Raw genomic sequence first — 20621 nt, 5'->3', positions numbered from 1 at the left:
TCTGACAATGCCCCTGGGAATCATTGCTACTGCCCCAGCTGCCCCTGGGAATCATTGCTACTGCCCCGGCTGCCCCTGGGAATCATTGCTACTGCCCCGGCTGCCCCTGGGGCTCATTGCTACTGCCCCGGCTGCCCCTGGGGCTCAAATGGGAATGAGCCCCAGTCCCCCGGGAAAGCCCTGTGCCTCGTTGGGTCCCCCGGTTGCTCCGTAGCCCTCTGCGTGACCTCGTTGACCTTGGGACATTTCCACTGTATTGCTCTCTCCTATGGGTCACCAGCCCCCCCCCCCCGCTTCCCATTTCATCATCTTCCCTAAGGTTGTCCCTCACTTTGTAAAGCATCTTCTTGGTTCTTTCGGTAAAGTCACGTAGAATGGAAATAATAAAATATATATTTTAATTTTTTTTCTTTTATTATTTCCATTCTACGTGACTTTACCGAAAGAACCAAGAAGATGAATCCCTGCAGTCATGAAAGCTTTAAATCGAAATTTGTAAAGCATCTTGAAACGCGGTTGCATCTGGACATTGCATTCGTAAACATTATTGTTGTTGTTTGGCCCCAAGTTTCACTCCCGACTACCCTGGCTGCTCCCGGGACCCATTGGTGCGGCCATGCCAAAAACTAAATTCTGCCACTTCTGGGTCGCTCCTCGCAGTCATGACAAAAAGAACGAAGTTTGCAGAATCCATCAGCGGATTATGGGATTTCTCATGGGATCGACTGAGGCCGCGGATAGCGGACGCCGCGGGTAAGAGGGATTGCGTGTAAGAGGAGTTTGGCTGCAATTTATTTTGCCGTGACCGTCTGTGAACTCCACGTGGCCTTTTTTTTTCTTTTCTCGCCTCTAGAATTCGCGTCTCGCGGGTCGCTCTACGACTACCTGTGCGGGGACGAGAGCGATGACATGGACATCGACCAGGTGCTGCCCTGGGCGATGGACATTGCTAAAGGTGAGGCCCGGCCAGCATGCGACGGACAAACACGCACGGGAAAGAACCGAGAACCGATTTGCAAGGTCTACACAGCGACACCAGCTACAGCAATCACCTCTACAGCCACACACAGCATGAACTACAGTGGCACATATTACTACACCAATTACAGCCACACACAGTTTGATTACACAAACTACAGTGACACATACAACTACACCAACTACAGCAATAAATACTGTTTCACAGGTTGTCCAATGCAATAACTACGTTGGCACTCAGCCAAATTCATTTATACTTTTTAAAAATTGCATTTACATTGCACTTAAATGCCTCGGCAACTCCAAGCACCTTGCATCACATCCTCGCACATTCGAAGGACACCCCCAGTGGCAGCGTCCCTGTGCAGCACAAGGCGGCTCCACGCCGACCTGCAAAGGGCATTAGTCTGCCAGCAGGGGGCGATGAAGGCTGCTGGGTAATCCCAATCGAGTCATCGGCCTCGTGCCGTCAGGTCGAGTTCGACCTCTGGTGACATCCACACCGCCCGTCTCTCGCTGCCTTTCGTAGCTGGGTTAGCGTGAGGCCAGCGGTGTTTTTGATGTCATCCATCCACCTCCTCCGAGGTCGACCTCTGCCCCTGCTACCTTCTCCATCCCAAGCGAGACCGATTCCTCTAGTCCAGAGGTACTCATAAAGCGTCCAAAGTAATTGAGTCATTAGCGGGCAATATTTGGAATTTGGCTTTGTTTGGGCCATTACACCGGCACACACAGTGGCCTACTGCTGAAGTGTACACACGTGCATCAGCTCACGCTCCCCCCTCACGCTTCCACATCCACACCGCCCACCTTCACCAACCCACACTGACCAGCGTAGTGAAGTATGCTCGCATAACCCCCACTACCCGCATGGCGTGGGAAGGCGATCATCCAGCAGCAAAGGGCTATGGACAATCACATTTAATACCTCGGCTCAACACATAAACAAAGCATTCAGTAAACTAATGGATGCACGTGACTGTGACAGCTGTTGCAGGGATAGGTTTGAACTGCAAATACAGTAAGACGAGCAATTTGTTTTTTAATGAATATTAATTTGATAAACGAGCGAGGTCTTGCAATACGAGTAGGACGTGTATACGCTTTGTCTGCCGAGCGTCACGTGATCACTACTGATATACGAGTGCTTTGGATTACAAACACGTTTCCGGAACGAAGCATGCTCGCAATCCAAGGTTTTACTCTATTGTACAGTATTAACTTTTCTCATTTGTGATTTTTATTTAATGTGGGGTGTTTTTTTGTTGTTGTATCGCTGAAGGAATGAATTACCTTCACACCGAGGCCCCGGTCAAAGTAATACATCGCGATTTGAAGTCGAGAAATGGTAAGAGACTATCAGACGCAATCATGATCATCATCCATTCATCGTTTAAATTATCATAGTGGTGATAATCTATCATAATCAATGATCCAATCATCATCGATTACCAGTCATCTCCATAATCAATCAGATTGCCATCAACAGTCTTTATAGCATATGACAATAATCGTCATCAACCCATCATCATTTTTATTGTAGCCAATTCTTAAATCTCAAACATGGGCTTGTTAATCACGTTTCAGAAAATGTCATCGATGCAAATGAATGAGACCCCATGGGTTTCCATTCGACAGAAAGACAAACCCGCTTGTCTTATTCCTCGTAGAATATAAATTTGTGAACAAGTGAGATGTCCACAAAGTGTGTATGCCAAAAGCATTCTGGGTAAAACAACTAAGTAAGTGAGCTTGGTCAGGTGATAAAAACTTACCGTGATGAAATGCGATTGGTTTTGCTAAAGATTGCACTCGGGTTAAGTGTGAAATTATCCTGAAATGTGTTTTGGAAGTTTGAACTGCACCGGGCAATAAACCTCCGCATTTTTTTGTTCTCCCTTTGCAGTTTTGATCACGTCGGACAACACACTAAAAGTGAGCCACCGGCCGTCGTTCAACGCTTTTAAAACGTTGTTAAAATCGATCAAATCGTTGATGAGAATCGATTCTCTTGGCTCATGATACACGCGTCGAGTCGTATGGAAGAATCCACGTTCTTCTATTTGTATGTTACCGTGTATGCAATGTGTTCATGTAACCACCTGCAACCACGTGAGGCCACTACATTCACCATTGTGGGGAGAAATAAAAAAACACGCCAATGTTCAGTTTCTGAACAGGTCGGTTAAGAATTTTTCGTCGACGTTCTGATAAACATCCGTTAATTTTCACATGGACCAGGAGAGAGCATGACATTGCCATCATTGTTCACCAGGTGAGCAGTAGAAAACAGTGCAGCGAAACTCGTCGTTGTACTGCACTCCTATACTGCCGGGTCTATGTTCCCCGACTTCACCGACGCTCACCGAACAGCGCCATGCAGTACGATCGAAAACTCCCCGGGACCCGCACGGCATCGGGTGGCCCCCATCCAGCAGTGGACTGACAATTGGGCTGTGCTTTTCTACGAACTTAGATTCAACGACTGTATAGTCAACCGTCTCTACGTGATGAGAAGAGCGAGCTTGCCTGCCACACAACAATGCACGCATTCATTTCAAGGGAGGTTAGCCTCTCCACTCCATCCCCGGTCTCATCCCATCCTGATCTTTTGTCTACGTTTTCCCCGACAACGCCAGATCTGCGACTTTGGCGCGTCGCGGTTTCACGGCCACACGACCAACATGACGATGGTGGGCACCTTCCCGTGGATGGCTCCCGAGGTCATCCAGAGCCAGCCCATCTCCGAGACGTGCGACACCTACTCGTTCGGAGTGGTCAGTGCCATCCCCCCACCCCCTCCCGTGGTGGTTCAATCGGTCATTCCGTGGATTACAACAATATAACTGCTCACACGTGTGCCGCGTGGTGTTCGGCACGATGTCCGACGTTTCGCTCCGTGTCCTGGGAGCTTCCTCAGGAACTGAATTTTGCGATTCCTCGAGAGGATCGAATAGTCCCAACATGTCGCGTGGCGTTGGGAGGACCCCCCCCCCCCCCCCCTGGACAAAGGGGGCTGTATGCGTACACATTGCTCGGTGGTGTTCGTGACAAATTAATGTTCTGTTCCATTTCTAAACAGCGAAACGTCAGACGTCATGTCGAACAACACGCGTTACAAACTGCAAGCGCATTGGCAGAGAGCTGCACAGCGGATCTGAGGATACGTCCGCAGTGGTAGAGATGAACCGACACCCCCATGCCTATTAATAGCACGATCAAGTTAAGCCCGGATATTTTGACGACGATAAACTTCAGGCGTGCGCCACTACGATGGGTGCCAAGGTCACAGCTGCCTAATTTGTGAAACTGCCCATCCACGAGATGATGATGATGATGAAGAAGACGACCCCCCCCTCCCCCCACGACTCCTGTTCTTTGGGCTCAAAAGTAACCAAGACGATGACGAATGGCAGGCGTGTGCCACCGTGCCCAGCGCCGACGCTTCGCTGCCCAACTCACGAGACTGGCGAGGACGACGTCGTCGTTGTTGTTATTGTTGTTATTATGAATGTTGTTGTTTGATCACGTCTCTCATCTGCGTCCCGGGGCGGTGCAGGTCCTGTGGGAGATGCTGACGCGCGAGGTGCCCTTCAAGGGCTTCGAGGGGCTGCAGGTGGCCTGGCTCGTCGTCGAGAAAAACGAGGCGAGTCTTTGCACGACCCACGCCGCTGAATTCCGGCGCCCGCCAAAATCGACGCTTTCGAGCCCCTGGGCAAAATTGAGGGATTGCCACCTGCACTGGCGTTTCCCAGCTAGCGAACGTGCAGGCTGTGGAGGCTGCCACGTACCTCAGACATTTTCGTAAGGGTCCTGCATCGGCGTCTTTGCAAAATTCGACTAATGAACGTTTGGCATGTGGGCAAAAACTAGGACACAACGAACACACGTGGGGGTGTGACAGCGAGCACTGCCATCTACTCACGGTCTCACGCCTGCAACACCTGGCCTCACCTGGTGGTGGTCACCCATCCAAGCGCTCACCAGCAATGCTGTGACTGCATTATCAGCTCAGGGGGGTGCGGCAATTGGTCAGGTGGGGCCCCAATATTTAGTTCGTCTCTTAAATAATCGCGGCTCCTCTTGCCGAATCGCATCATTACGAATTTGAATTGAAAACATTTCAACCGCATTTTTTATTACTTTTAGTTATTTTACACTGTTGTTGAAAACATATCTCATGGTTGGTTATCAAGGCGACCCCAACTCGTAGCTTTGGCCACGGGGGGGGGGGGGCGGGCGGTGGGGGCTAGGCTCCCCCTGCCCTCGTGCTCGTGACGCCGCTGCTAACTAGACCCGTTCCCTGCCGAGCTTCTGAGAGTCGGTGGGGTAGCGGGGCGTGTTTACAGTGATTTTGTCGGAGGCAAACTTTCAGGAGTTAACAAGTCTTTTAATTTGCCTTGAAGATAAACACGCACACACACACGCGGAGGCTGTGTTTCCACTGCAAGTGCTTATGCAATGCATGTATCCGGATAAACAAGAACCACCGTGCAGCAAGCGCAATGGAAACTGGCATAATTCGCATTCCTTCTGCTCTTGTGCGACTCTCCCTAATGGAATATGCGAGACCGTAGCTTACGTTGGAAAACTGGATTCGCTACCTCGTGCGAATCAATGAGCCTTTTACACAAACACACATTTGGTGGAAATGGATTTCAGTGCTTAAAAAGCAATCGCGGACCGTTGCGTGTCGAATTTGAGATGGCCACGACAGCCAAGTCGTGTCAGAGGGACGAGGGGTGGGACCGGTGGTTAGAAAACTGCGCTCTGAATTTCCACGCGATGATGATGAACCACTTCGTTGAGCGATAATTTGTGGCCAGGTGGCTTCTGAAGAAGAAGCTGTATAGCTCAGTGGGCCTTACCCGGTAAAAACAAGTGTTATTTTAATAGATGATGACTTTAGTGGTTCCTTTGCCTGTACATGCTGTGGGTACGCATCGTTTCATTGTCGCCGCTTGTTCCTCTGCATGATAGTCCGGCAATTTTGATCAAACGCTCTGGGAGCTCCACGTGATAAGCCACTTTCGTTGAGGTGTCATTTGCGTCCAGGTCGCTTCTGAGAACGCAGCTAAATGGCTCCGTGGGCCTTACCTGGGAAAATACAAAAAATATAGTTTAGTTGTTTTTTGTGGTTTTCTCACCTTTCCTATACTTTGCACTCCTATTGTGTTTTTTTGTACTGTTTGTTGTTGCAACTTTCTGACCCGCCCCGACTGGACATCTGTGAAAAAGAGTTTCATAGCTCATCGGAATTCCTCCAGTATATCTTCTTGATAATATAATAAAAATAAAACATAATAAAAGTATTTTATTATGTTTTAATAAAAATATTTTATTATGTTTAATTGTTATTATTTTATTATTTCCCTTCTACGTGACTTTACCGAAAGAACCAAGAAGATGAATCCCTGCAGTCACGAAAGCTTTAAATCGAAATCCTCCAGTATAAATAAAGATTTTCATTCTGACCCGAGTTCAACTCTCGCCCACGGATGTAGCATCAGTGGCGAGTGATTTGTGCACCGGTCATGGCCGCCGTCTCCATCGCCAACCCGCGCTGACCAGCGTGGCGAAGTATGACGGAAACAATCCCCACAAAATAAACCGACACGGCGTGGGGTAGCTTTCATCCAGCAGTAAGACCGAGAAAGGGGCCGTCACATTTCACATTTTATAGTAAACGTGACCATCGCGTTGATTCGTCACAACTCCAGCATACGCTCGCTCCGTTAATCGCTGATCCACCGCCGAGAACACGTGTCATCGGATTTGGTAGAATGGTCACATTTCATCTTTGCAGGCCGGTGGGGCAGTGCTATTATTGAGTGCCTCTCTAAGCACGATGTGGAAATCCGAGGCGTTCCATCGCCGAAGATACAGCGACCGGCGGCGCTATTTTCAGCTGCGGCTGGAACTTTCAACAAGACTGATAAGCACGCGCACGTGCCTGAGTGCGTCTGTGCAGTAGCCAGTGAGAGTACGTACACACGTGTGTACTCCGGCGTGTTATCCGTGCTCTATTCTCGCTCCGACTTGAATGGTTTTACAGGGTCCTGTGCACTTTCGCCTCTGATCCCGGGTTATAGACCACAAATGTTGGCATAAATTAACTGCATCATTGTATTGGCTGCGGAAATATTTTAAAATGTCTTTCCTCCGTTAAGATTTTCGTGACTTTACAGAATATTTTTTTTGAAATCGTCAGTTTCGTGAGTTCTAATGGCTTGTTCCCAGTTTACCTTAACCTTGCCTCCAAGTTGCAGTGCATGGTCCATTGCAAGGCGAGTTAAACATTAATTATGGTGCTGTGAAGAAGGAACCATTGCCCCCCCCCCCATATGTTGCCTATTATGTCCTTTAAAGGTCTTGAATTTCGTTGTATTATTTGTGCCGGCACAACCACTACCAACACGGTAACACCAAATAATTATCACTAATTATAATGGGTAACATCTTTGTATATATATTACACACACACATCTCATTTTGCTTGTCTAGGCACTTGGTTCTGTTGCTTGGATTGAAATCTTATTGGTGGTGACATCACAGAGTCCAACGGACCTGTGTGTGTCCAGATCAAGCCCTCTCTAGCCAATCTACAATTCCACAAGGCTCGGTTCACCGGAGCTCACGGTGGTGCACATGGCAAAGGTCAAATCTACAAGGCGTCCTGGTCGTACGCCAGCGATGTGTAGCTCCCGCACGGCCCTTCACGTTCAACGGAAGAGGCCAGGCGTGGTGCTGGCCACAGCTTCTCGTGCACCTGCCGGGTCTCGGCAGGTGCTCGCCAACAGCACCTGCCCCCAGCAGTCTGTTCGAGGCTAATGGAAAACATGGTCCCGTAGGCGTAGCTTGCTCAACCCGAGGTGTTCCTGCTCTGATATTTTCATTCCATTTGTTACCGATCGCTGGTCTAACGCTGGTGAGACAGGCCCATCATCAAGAAGGCTGTCCCTGATGGATGTCAATCACTTTCAAAGACAACGCCGCATGCATCACTATGTCACGCAATTTTTGTTCCTGGGTAGTGTTATTTTCTAATTGCTTAGGCCTCAAAAGTATAGAAAATGGCTGTTATTCCCCACAAACTTTGCTTTTGTGACCAGGACAGTGATATTTTGAAATTGACCTATTTTCAATGAGAAAACGTGGTGTGCATTTGTGTCTTTCCTTCACACAAAATCCTGATCACAAAAGCAAAGTTTGTGGGGAATAATAGCAATTTTCTATACTTTTGAGGCATAAGCAGTTAGAAAATAACACTTACTACCCAGGAACAAAAATCGTGTTATAGTGAACTAAATAGGTACATTTCAAAATAGCCTCAAATGAGTACCTGGTGCAGTGTGTTGCTGGCCGCCCTACCCCTCGTGTGCCATGGAGGCTTTCATCGGTGCTACTCGTTAACAGCACTTGCCCTAACAGTCTGTTAAGGCTACACAGGGGATCTGTGTCTTTGTTACACTGTTTTTGCATTCATGTGTCTGTGTGTATAAATATGCACATATTTATATATTTACATGTGCATGTATATCTGTGTATGTGTGTATCTCTGTATGTGTATGTATGTCTGTCCGTATATCTATACAGTATGTGCATGTCTTTGTGTTCATATCGGCTAACAGCACTTGCCCCAACAGTCTGTTAAAGCAATACGCGTGATCTTTTGTCTTTGTATCTGAAATATGGACATGCGTGTATCCATGCGTGTGTCTCTCTGCGATGTCCATGTGCCTCTGTGTCATTGCGTGGGTGTTCCTGCCTTTCCGATATTGTAATCAGAGACCGACCATCCCCAGCAGCTGTCCCGCCAGCTTCGCCAACCTCATGCGGCAGTGCTGGGAAGCTCAGCCCAAGGTAAACACAAAATAGTGCACTCTAACCCACCCCGATCTCACACACACACCCCACACCTCACCCACACACCCCACTCCTCACCCACACACCCACACACCCCACTCCTCACCCACACACCCCACACACCCCGCCCTCACCCACACACCCCACACACCTCACACACCCACACACCCGACTCTCACCCACACACCCACCCCGCTCTCACCCACACACCCACACACCCCACCCACACACCCACCCCGCTCTCACCCACACACCCCACACACCCCACTCCTCACCCACACACCCCACACACCCCACACACCTCACCCACACACCCCACCCACACACCCCACACACCCCGCTCTCACCCCCCGCTCTCACCCACACATCTTACCCACACACCCCACCCGGCTCTCACCCACATACCCCACACGCCTCACCCACACACCCCGCCCTCACCCACACACCCACCCACCCCGTTCTCACCCACACACCTTTCACCCACACACCCCACACACATGCCCCGCTCTCGCCCACACACCCAGACACCCACCCACACACCCACCCCGCTCTCACCCACACACCCACACCTCTCACCCACCCACCCCACACACCCCCGCGTGCTGTGGGTCTGTTTGTTGAGCGAGGTCTCACCACACACAACAGGGCCTGCGGAATGTGATTTATCTTTCGAACTGGAGCTTATGACCCTGTAACGTGTCATTGCCAAAGCTCGCTCAGGCGAACCGGGGAGACACTAAACTAAACGGGCATCCAAGTGAAACTGAACAAAAAACACAGTTTTGAATGATTCCAACCAAGGTTGAAAGCGTTTGTGGATCAGCTGTGTTCCTCCGTCCGTGTCTCCGCCTGTAATGGGACGGGGCTCAGTGTCCGCGTGTAACTATTGTCCAAAAGGAACGAAATTGTGATGTAAAGTTATGTTGCCATGAAGGACTTTACTCTTGAAAACTGGATAAAACTCATCAAAGGCTGTCCCAAAACGTCGAGACATGAACCAGAACAAAAAGTAATTAATTTGGAAATACGCAAACAGATTGTGCCCTTATAGCTGGCTGCCCTTCGCCTTCTCCATGGCTAATTATGTCACAATCCGTGCGCATGCAGGATGTTTTCTCTTTATTATTTAAAGGCCGAGTCAAAATATTGGTTGGCAGAGCGAGCGGATTTAACCACCTGTCCTTAAACTTATGATTGTTGCTTAACATCGCCATGTTATCGAGCCGAGTCAAGTTCTCCCCGTATATATTTCAAGCCAGGACAACAGACCGAGATATTACAAAATAAAATCTGTCCCTTTCAAAATACGGATGCCAAGGCGAGGAGTCATCCAGTCACCCGATAAAATCCCAGAAACCAGCTGGCAGGAGATCAGCGTTCCCCAAACTGGCGTCTCCCACGCGTCTGGCAGCTGGATGGAAAAGGCGTGAGACGGTGGATCACGGCGACTGGAGTCACGTGGTCTGCAGTGCGATGCCACCACGAGGCAATGTCACTCCACCACTCGGCAATCACACTCCACCACGAGGCAATGTCACTCCACCACGAGGCAATGTCACTCCGCCACTAGGCAATCTCACTCCACCACGAGGCAATCTCACTCCACCACTCGGCAATGTCACTCCACCACTCGGCAATGTCACTCCACCACGAGGCAATCACACTCCACCACTAGGCAATCTCACTCCACCACTAGGCAATCTCACTCCACCATGAGGCAATCACACTCCACCACGAGGCAATGTCACTCCACCACGAGGCAATCTCACTCCACCACGAGGCAATCTCACTCCACCACGAGGCAATCACACTCCACCACGAGGCAATCTCACTCCACCACGAGGCAATCTCACTCCACCACGAGGCAATGTCACTCCACCACGAGGCAATGTCACTCCACCACGAGGCAATCTCACTCCACCACTAGGCAATCTCACTCCACCACGAGGCAATCACACTCCACCACGAGGCAATGTCACTCCACCACGAGGCAATGTCACTCCACCACGAGGCAATGTCACTCCACCATGAGGCAATCTCACTCCACCACGAGGCAATGTCACTCCACCACTAGGCAATGTCACTCCATGCGATGCGTTCCGTAAGATTTCTCCGTCCGTCCGCCACCGCTGTTGCTAAATAATTCGCGTCTCCCATAGATGTGAACCCCTTGTCAGTGCCCTACCTTATTACAGACCAAGTCAGACCTTATTGGTCACCCCGTGCCTTTATAAATCTCAACGTTCATCCTACAAAGTCCCATCACAAGCGAGAAACACAAAAACAAAGACAAAAATTAAGTTGCTAAACAAAAAAAATGTTGTGCCCGTTTGTAAACGGCTGTACACCGTGTGGCCCTGAAAACTCAATTTCCCTGCACAAGAATACGGGGAAATGAACCACGATGGATTGACAGCCTTTTGGTTTTCCTCTCCCCAGCGCCGCCCACACTTCAAGGAGGTCCTGCAGGCGCTCGAAGCCATGCTCAACGACAGTCGACTGCCAAATCAGTGCAACTGCTTCCTGCACAACAAGGCTGAGTGGAGGTGAGGTCTGCACGTGGTAGGGCACTGGGTGGGGGGGGGGGGGCATCCGCTCCCTGCCCGGGCTTTGAACCCAGCGGAACTGCCCTTCGTTTGAGCGTGACGATCAGGCGGTGTTTTGCAACTTAAAAGATGTTCACTTGATTCGGGCTGGCCGAGACGCCACGCGACCGACAAGTGGGAAAACGCTCCGTCGCAAAGCATGAAAGGGCACCCTCCTCTAGTGTGTTGTGACAAATGCCGCCGATTGAGGAGGCTGCAGAAGTTGTTCCCCGCGGTGTCGTCTTCCTGGGACGTTCATTGGGACGTGAATTCACCTTGTGACGCGACTCACGGTGACGCAATTGGGATGTGTGGCGATTGGTTGAGCCACCTCTGCCACCACGAACCAACATCACTGCAACTGGCATCACCACCAATATCACAACCACTAACACTCCAATTTTTTACAATATTACAACTGCCACCATCACCACTATTACCGTTCCAACACTACTTCTATTGCGGCGATCACCAACACGGCCATCGCCACACCACCAATAATACCACCAGCATCACAACCCCAACCACCAACAACAACAACAACTGCCATTCGCCACTAAGTGGCGTTGACATCAACACGGCGCCTGGCCAGGCCAGGCCACGTAAAGTGTCGAAAGCTCGCTCGAGGTGACCGGACAGGCCCAGGTGTGTTTGGTCCACGACAACCACCACCACCACCACCACCACCACCGCCACCACCGCCGCCACCGCCGCCACCGCCACCACCTTTCAACTAACAGTGCCACCAAAAGACAAAAACAAAGACACCCCATATTGCCTTAATATAATTTTTGGCCAAGTGTTGCGAGCGAGTAGCCACCTATTAAGGTCAGCACAGCACACGAGGGGGTAGGTGCCCAGTACCATGCCCAGCCACCTTCATTTCACTCGTTGCCGACGTTTGCGCACACTTGGTGTTGCGGGAATCAAACTCGGGCCCGCCACTGCCACCGGGGTTTGTCCAACCTCGCCGCGTGTGCCCCCCGCGTGTGCCCCCCCCCCCCCCCCCCCGCGTGTGCCTTCGTTGCAAAGGGGCGAGATCGACGCGAAACTGGAGCGACTCAAGGAGCTGGAGCGAGACTTGAGCAGCAAGGAGGAGGAACTGCGGGAGCGCGAGCGGCGGCTCGAGATGTGGGAGCAGCGGCTCCGCGAGCAGGACAGCTTCACTCCGGTAGCACGCCCGGTGGGGGGGGGGGGCACGCTGCCACAGTTACACTAGTGGGGGGCACGCTGCCACCGTTACACTAGTGGGGGGTGGGGGGCACGCTGACACCGTCACACTAGTGGGGGGTGGGGGGCACGCTGCCACCGTCACACTAGTGGGGGGCACGCTGACACCGTTACACTAGTGGGGGGGGGGGGGTGGGCTGCAGCCGACGGGGTTCGGACACGAGGCGACGTGGATGAACGCACGAGGGGTGACGAGTTTCAAGTTGATTTTGTTGACGCGGCAAGAGAGCGACCAGAATCACCGAAATGACGAAAACAAGAACAAAGAACCGTACAGGAATGACGCAAATTTAAATCTTTAAATGTAAACTAGTTAAAATATCTTCCTGTGTTCATGAACACAACCCCCTCATTGGCTACAGTGTCTTTAATTGAGCAATGTCATGTTTAACTGTTGAGTATGATGTTGAGTATGATCAGCATGTGTGCGTAAGGATTTACATTTATTCGGCACTTAAATGCTACAGCAGAGAAAAGCACTTTACAAATGCCTGGAAGTACAAATCCCATCCCGGCAAAACAGGGGATGTGGGGGAAGATAGGGTGCAAGAAAATCCACAAAAATATTATTTTTTTAATTAAAAACAACATCACGAGAAGACTGAGTGATGCAGGGGATTCGAATGAGCTGTGCGAGACCACGAGGTCAACAGACATCCGCGGGTTTGAACGGACAGCCTTGTCAACGTCACGTGGGAGGATGAGACAACACGTGGACACAAAGATCCCCAGCAGAAAACTTGATTTGGAGCTTTCGTCACTGCAGGAATTACTCTTTGGTTCTTTCGGTAAAAGTCACGTAGAAAGATTTTTTTTATTTAAATAATAGCATACGACGTTTCGATTGCAACACAAGCAATCATCAGGTACGAATGAAAGAGAAAACAAAAACCTAGTAAACTTAGAAATATAATGCAATACAACACAGAGAGTCGGCCAACACAACAGCCAACATCCTACCTGGTTGATTACGTTATTCAAAGATTGCTAAATTTGAGAGAGAGATAGTCTGTTCAGCAGAGCCTGAATAAACTTTCGAGACAATTCCTCTTAGCGAGTAGCAGCACCGATGAAGGCCGGCACGGCGCCACGACGAGATGAGTGGCCAGCACCACGCCCGGCCGCCTTTGTCTCCCGATTGGCGGTGTTTACGCACCGCACCAGGTACTCATTTGAGGCCGAGTCGACCTAGGGGAGGTCCAGTCGTACATTTCAACGGCTGCCCGCTAACTCCCCCACGCACGCCGGTACCTGGGCTCGTGCAGCAACCCCCGAATCGCTCCAAGGCGGAGCTGCTGCTGCTGCGGATGCTGCTGCTGCTGCTGAAGCTGTCAAAGTTGCCACGTGGTTGTTGCCTCCCTCGCTACTCACGCTTCTTCTTTGTACAATCGAAATGCACCCAGTGACGTAGAAGGGAAATAATAAAATAATAAAAATAAAAACGCAAGCAGCCTCTGCTTACGTTGTGGCCGAAACGTCGTGAGAATTGTATTTTATTATGTTTTATTTTTATTATTTTATTATTTCCCTTCTACGTGACTTTACCGAAAGAACCAAGAATATGAATCCCTGCAGTCACGAAAGCTTTAAATCGAGACATGCACCCAGTGAATTTAATTATCCCCCCCCCCCCACTCTTATTAGCCAATACAATACGCAAATTGTGCGTTCTACCCACGTGTCCAGGTGTCTCATTGTCTTCACATCCACATCCCTTCCCGACGTTACCAAACTGGTGCCTCCACCTTGTCAACCTCCCGCGCTGCCACCAATCATTCACCTCGTCAAGAGTCCGCGACATCGGCGATGACTGCGATGGGAGCAATGAAAGAGTGACCAAGGAAGCAATAAACAAGTGAAAGAGAGTGAATTGAGTGAATCGGTGATTGCAGCAGGATCATGAATCCACCGAACTGCTTCACCCGAGATTCTCTAGCCCAGAGTTCTTCAACTGTGGCTCATGAAGGTTATTGGAGCCGCTAAGAGATACGGCTCACTGAGACGTAGATATGCAGATTGGCGAGATAAGAGAGAGAGAGAAAACAAGAAAAGAAAGATCCGAAGACAATATTCAGTTTAATGAGATAAAAGCAATAGAAACTAATAAATGTAGACACCTGGAGACAAAATATACATGTTCACGGGCACACGTACTTACAACGTAGCCACACGACGTCACAACGCACGTGCACGTGACGTATGGCGTTGTCACGGTTACGCCGCCAACACGCGGTAGTTTCACAGTGGAAAATAAATCCCCACCTCCCAGGTTTTCGTCAGGAGAATCCAAATTCACCGGCGCTCAGGCGGCAGCCACGCCAACGCCAACGGCTCGCTGCCGCGTTGACGGCGCCGTTAACTTTCGTTCTTATTTCTGTTTTGTCGCCCCGCGCAGCTCTACGTGCCGCTGGCCATGAGCCTCTCGCGCGAGTCCTACTTCGAGTCGCACACGGCGGAGACGAACAGCGCCGAGGTGTCCTGCAATTTCAGCCTCAGCAACGAGGCCCGCGGGCGCAGGCTGCGCCGTGGCTCCAGCTCCGGCCACTCGTCCGGCAGCGGCGACGGCATCCAGAGCGTGGTGCAAGGGCTGCAGGTACACGCGCGTTCTGTTTACGTGACAACCCCCTTACTAGTTGGCTGTGTCGGGTGGTGGCGGGTTTAACGACACATTTATATATTTACGCGATCTAACCCAATAAAAACTGTGCTATGGATAATATACCCGTCACTGCAAACACCTTACCTGCACTCGTCCTTTCCTGGGGGTCATCGGCCTTTTTCCACTGCAGCTCCTTTAGCCTTGGAGCGCTGTGCCTTTGCTGACTGCTTTCCATCCAAGGCGCATTTGGGTTCTACGGTTGAGATGCGCCTTTGCAAATGTAAATTCTTATTTTTTATTAATCAGATTCTAGAGGGGAAGCATTTTTGAACTGGTAATGATCTGTTGCTAATTTTATCTCGCTCATCCACTTCTGTCACTGCAAGGCCCTCTTCGCACTCGGCCAACGAACAACCAATTTTTCGCGTTATTAATACTATTATTACCGCCTGCTAATCCCTGGCACGCCAAAGCCTTTTGAAAGTTGTATTTGGGCCTCGGTGAGGGAAACGTTCCCCCACCGGTGCCGTAAAACGGCCGAGCGTAAAATGTGGAGTTAATTTTCCGCGCCCCAAATACAATCGCCCCTTCTGTGTGCGCCCCCTTCCCCCCTCCCACCCTTCGTGTTTCCTGCCGTCACAGGACATCCTGTCATTGACGTCGGGCCCGACGCACCCTCTGCTCAGCTCGGGCCTGCAGGTCAACCTGCAGGCCCAGCACAACGCGAGCGCCAGCGGCAGCCTGCGCCAGGGCAAGAAGGTCAAGCTGGACCTGGGGCCGCGCTTCCACTGGACGAGCTGGGATGACGACTGAGCGGCGACGATGCGAGAACGAGAGACGAAATGAAGTGCACAGTCCACACAGCCCACTGTGACACGGTCGAACCCGATCCCACTCACAACCACGATCCCACTCACAACCACAATCCCACTCACAACCACGATCCCACTCACAACCACAATCCCACTCACAACCCTGATCCAACTCACAGCCACGATCCCACTCACAGCCCCAATCCCACTCACAACCCTGATCCAACTCACAACCACAATCCCACTCACAACCCCAATCCCATTCACAACCCCAATCCCATTCACAACCCCAATCCCATTCACAACCACGATCCCACTCACAACCACGATCCCACTCACAAGCACGATCCCACTCATAACCCTGATCCCACTAAAAACCCCGAACTCACTCGCAACCACGATCCCACTCACACCCTGATCTCAATCTCACCTTAATCCTACTCCCACCCTGATTGCACTTCCACCCTGATCCCACTCTCATCCTGATCTCCCTCTCACACCCGATCCCAATCCCACCCGAATCCCGCTCCCGAATACAAGTTCTCTCAGCTGGGGGAGGTCTCTGCACTGTCGACCACTGGGTGTAGTTACGCGTCGTTCGTATGTCGCTTGATCACATTGATGGCCTGGCTCATTACGTGTCTAATAACAACAACAACTAAAATCACTTCATTTAGTCCGGTACAAGCAACCACGTGTGGGCTCTGTCCAATTGCTCCCAGCGTCACACTCCACGGAAGATGAATTACTCGGTTTACTGATGACAGGGATGATATGTCAGTAAGCATCTAGCCTGAGACTTTAAAGTGATTAACAGCGTCAGGCTTTACCTCCCTATAAGTGAAACTAAATAAGTTCTGGGCCCGATTTGTTTTGGTGGGAGGGGTAATATGAAACAATTGGTTTTAGATTGTAATAGTTTTAAGCATAGGCTTGACTGTATTAGTGGCAACATTTAACTCCACTCGCATTGTTAGAGTATGACGTCACGGTGGGCCACAGCATCAAACACTGGACGCGATTGAAGCTGTCTCCGTTTGAACGACGCAGGGGATGGACCAGAGAGAAGTGGAGAGGCCCACTGCAATGGAGCGGTCATGGCATCAGTGGCTCCAAAGGCCAAGGGACTTCCTGAAGAAGTCACAGTCGTCTCTATGTATATAATACACACACACACACAAACACAAGGCAAAGATACCCTACTTCGTGCCGTAGAAGATAATCGCCTATTTTCTGGACTGTAAGACACTCCAGAAAATAAGTCGCGCCCGGAACATGTGCCCGATATCAATAAAGTCACACAAATATGATCGCGCGCACACACACCGACCGGGTTGTAAGACAAAACCTTAAAATATTGCTTTAAAATACGCGGCGAGGGGGGGGGGTGTGTCTCATAAGCTATAGATGACGGTAAATATTGGGCATGGTCATTATCCATATTAGGAGGCCACATTCATCGTATCGGGTCATGGGGGTCAGGGGTCATGGAGCCTCATCCCAGCCAGCTGAGAAGCACCTCTTGCGTGGGATGGAGCCGCCTTGGAGGTTATCCTAATCTTACAGAGAGAGAAAAAACCACTGCATTTGTATTAACTGCGCTTAATTATTTTGCACAGCTCATGTGTGAACTTTTGGGTTCATGAAGCCTGGTTGCATCTGCTTTTGCTTTTTCCAAAAAGCCGTCCTGTGGATGCAAGCTCGAAGTCGTCGTGGGCATTCTATTGATCAGTCATCAGCCGTGGCTAAATTATTAACAGACATGCAGCTTAACTGTACTATTCACAAATAACATTGCGTGTATTTTATATGAATATATGTATACACATTGTGGTGAGTGTTGTCGTGGTGGTTAGCGTACTGCACTCCTGTGTAGGCATTTTCCCCCATTAACGATTCAATGATTTTCACTATTAAGTGTCAGGATTCATTAATACGTTTTACAGTGGTGAATACTGTACAGAATTATAGCACCTCCAGTTCACGTAAACCGATTACAAATTATTATTGAATTGAAATCAATTTGATTTCCACGCGCGTGACTGGATGCATGTATTGTGAGCGTGATAATCGATTTAACACGTAGGCTTTTGCGACCAATATCATCCATAATATAGGTGTTTTCGCATCAATATAAATGTGTCGTTAAACCCGCCACCACCCGACACGGCCAATTAGTAAGGTTTGTCACGTAAACAGAACATGGCAAGTCGTTACTAGTACAGCACAGCGGTGTGTTGGAGAGCAAAACCACAACATTTACAACCTGATAACCTTACATTTTGGCTGTGTCGGGTGGTGGGTTTAGCGACACATTTATATTTACGCGATCTAACCCCAAAAAAACTATATTATGGGTAATAATCGATGCAACGAGATGAGCCGATGCGTCGTCACGTGTCATAGCTGTCTGTGGACGATGACCAGTGGCAATTACTAACTGAACCTTGCCTCCTCCAAGTTGACATCAGAAAATTGGGGAGACAAAGGTGATCAGGCATGCCCACTTCTAGGCAAATCACCACCTTGTGTGCTGTGCTGGTCAGTCTTAAAAGGTGCTCTCGACAACAGCACTTGTGCCAAAGGGTAAACTAATATTTTATTTTCTTGGTTCTTTCGGTAAAGTCACGTAGAAGGGAAGTAATAAAATAAAAATGTTTTTTTTTTACTTCCCTTCTACGTGACTTTACCGAAAGAACCAAGAAGATGAATCCCTGCAGTCACGAAAGCTTTAAATCGAAATTAAATATTTTATTCTCTGCCTCTTACAGGTATCTCCCTTGCCATGCAGTTGGATGTCCCACACATGATAAGACACAATTTTATTATTAATCTTTTGAGTGTCAAAAACATTGTTGAGATACTTTATGTGACTAGGACTAACCCTTGAGATTCACATTTGCTTACAAAGGGATATTTGCCAGATGGCAGCGATTCATCCGTTCCGCAAAAAATTGAATGCAAATGTCTCGGAGTGGGTGATGGAGCTGTGGTGCAGCAGTTAGCGCACTGCCCTATGAACTCGCTTCCCTGAGTTCGATTCCTGACAATGGCGAACATCAGTGGCCAGTGATATCTGATCGTGTCAAGTGCACCCCTTCACCAACTTACATAAAGCAGTGTGGTGAAGTAAGTTTAAATAAACCATGATCGACATGGTGTGGAGAGGTCTACATCCAGCAGTGGATTGACAAAGGGGATTTAAAAAATAAAACGAAAGGTACAGAATGTTGTAGTTATCAAATTGTATTATGGTACAAAGGAGACATTTGGATGCGAAAATAATTGGATTGCGTCTTACGTGTGATCCTCTAACCCCAGTAACAACCTTTCTGATGAGGGTTTAATTTCAGCCGGGTCGGAACACGTCGGCAACCACTGACAATATGTTCACACCCGGCACACCACGTCCAGGATACCTGCCGCTATGGCAGTGGCTACTTGTCACGTGCCACCTTCTGGTCTTCCAGCGACCAGTGAAGTTTGCCGTGAGCAACAAAACCCCGTGTGAGGTTTCATGCGTCCGTGAAGAACACAGAGCTGGCTCATCTATGCGACGTTAAAACACTGAATGGGTATACGTTGTAGTGACGTCAGTGCGATCCACCCGTACACGAGCGGAGTCCACAAACTCTGTGCGTGTTCGAGTGCTCAAGGAGGCCACGCGGCACAAACTCCAGTCCCCTAGGAATCCCACCATCCAGCTCCTAGCGCTTACAATTTAACGCGGGGCGGTAACGTGGAGAAATAAATTGCGAGCAGTCAGTCCCACTCAACGATTGGAACTTTTAGTTGAGAAAAAGAAGAGTAATACAGAATGTACATGTCTGGGGATGAGTGGCGCAGTGGTTAGCGCACTGCTCTATGAGCCTGGCCACCATATGGCTACAATCGGCGAGTGATATTTGAACCCGTTCTAGGACCCCCCCCCCCCCCGCAAACCGCACCACCTCGCGTGGTGAAGTATAGTCAAACAACCTCCCACGCCCCACATGGCGCCTTGAGGCCTTCATCGAGCAAGCGGTGGATTAACAAATGGCTGTATATGTCTACGTTTCTTTACTGCGGAAAACGATGGCATTTTTAACCCAGACTTTTTGGGACAACCTCTGCACGCTCGCCCGAGGAATTGGGTGCCCACATTGTACCTCACAACTGTTAATGATCTGTTGAGCCATTTACTGCGGTGTTTCGCTTTTTTTAGTCTGGCTGGTATAAGGTGACTGTGGTTGATGCGAATTGCTGAATAATTCAAGGTCCCTGAGCTGAACCAATCCGAAGTGATGGGTTTTTATTTTATTTTTTAATCTGTCAATGGGAAATGTTGGTGAACGTGAATTGTGGATCGTACGAGGGTTCCGAAGGACACGAGTTGTGAACCCGCCACATTGGACCGTATGGGAGAGCACAACTTTGGGAAGTCACATGTGAATACTTTTCGTCATTTTTATAAGCCAAGCCTGAGAAAACTTTCAATAAAAAAGAGTCGTGTGAAATTGTGTGTCGAGCCAGATTACAAAATCAAATGACCTCCAGTCTGTTTACACTGGC

At 49.6% G+C, this 20621-nt stretch overlaps 1 protein-coding gene across 1 annotated transcript in view; it reads left to right on the top strand.

Annotated features, from left to right (window-relative positions):
• The window catches only part of MAP3K20 (mitogen-activated protein kinase kinase kinase 20), a 38546-nt gene extending 17980 nt beyond the window's left edge, over positions 1-20566 (top strand). The window contains exons 3-12 of the mRNA XM_061563272.1: positions 854-955; positions 2261-2326; positions 2885-2913; positions 3618-3755; positions 4538-4624; positions 8767-8841; positions 11284-11390; positions 12462-12600; positions 15055-15252; positions 15901-20566. Of these exons, the coding sequence (XP_061419256.1) occupies positions 854-955; positions 2261-2326; positions 2885-2913; positions 3618-3755; positions 4538-4624; positions 8767-8841; positions 11284-11390; positions 12462-12600; positions 15055-15252; positions 15901-16071 (1112 nt within the window). The 3' untranslated portion in view covers positions 16072-20566. The remainder of the gene's footprint in view (positions 1-853; positions 956-2260; positions 2327-2884; positions 2914-3617; positions 3756-4537; positions 4625-8766; positions 8842-11283; positions 11391-12461; positions 12601-15054; positions 15253-15900) is intronic.
• Positions 20567-20621: the final 55 nt, after the last annotated feature.

Source organism: Lethenteron reissneri, chromosome 31 (genome assembly GCF_015708825.2).
Source record: "Lethenteron reissneri isolate LAM-NWPU_2019-01 chromosome 31, ASM1570882v1, whole genome shotgun sequence".
NCBI classification, from domain to species: domain Eukaryota; kingdom Metazoa; phylum Chordata; class Hyperoartia; order Petromyzontiformes; family Petromyzontidae; genus Lethenteron; species Lethenteron reissneri.
This window is presented reverse-complemented; position numbering and strand designations above follow the sequence as displayed.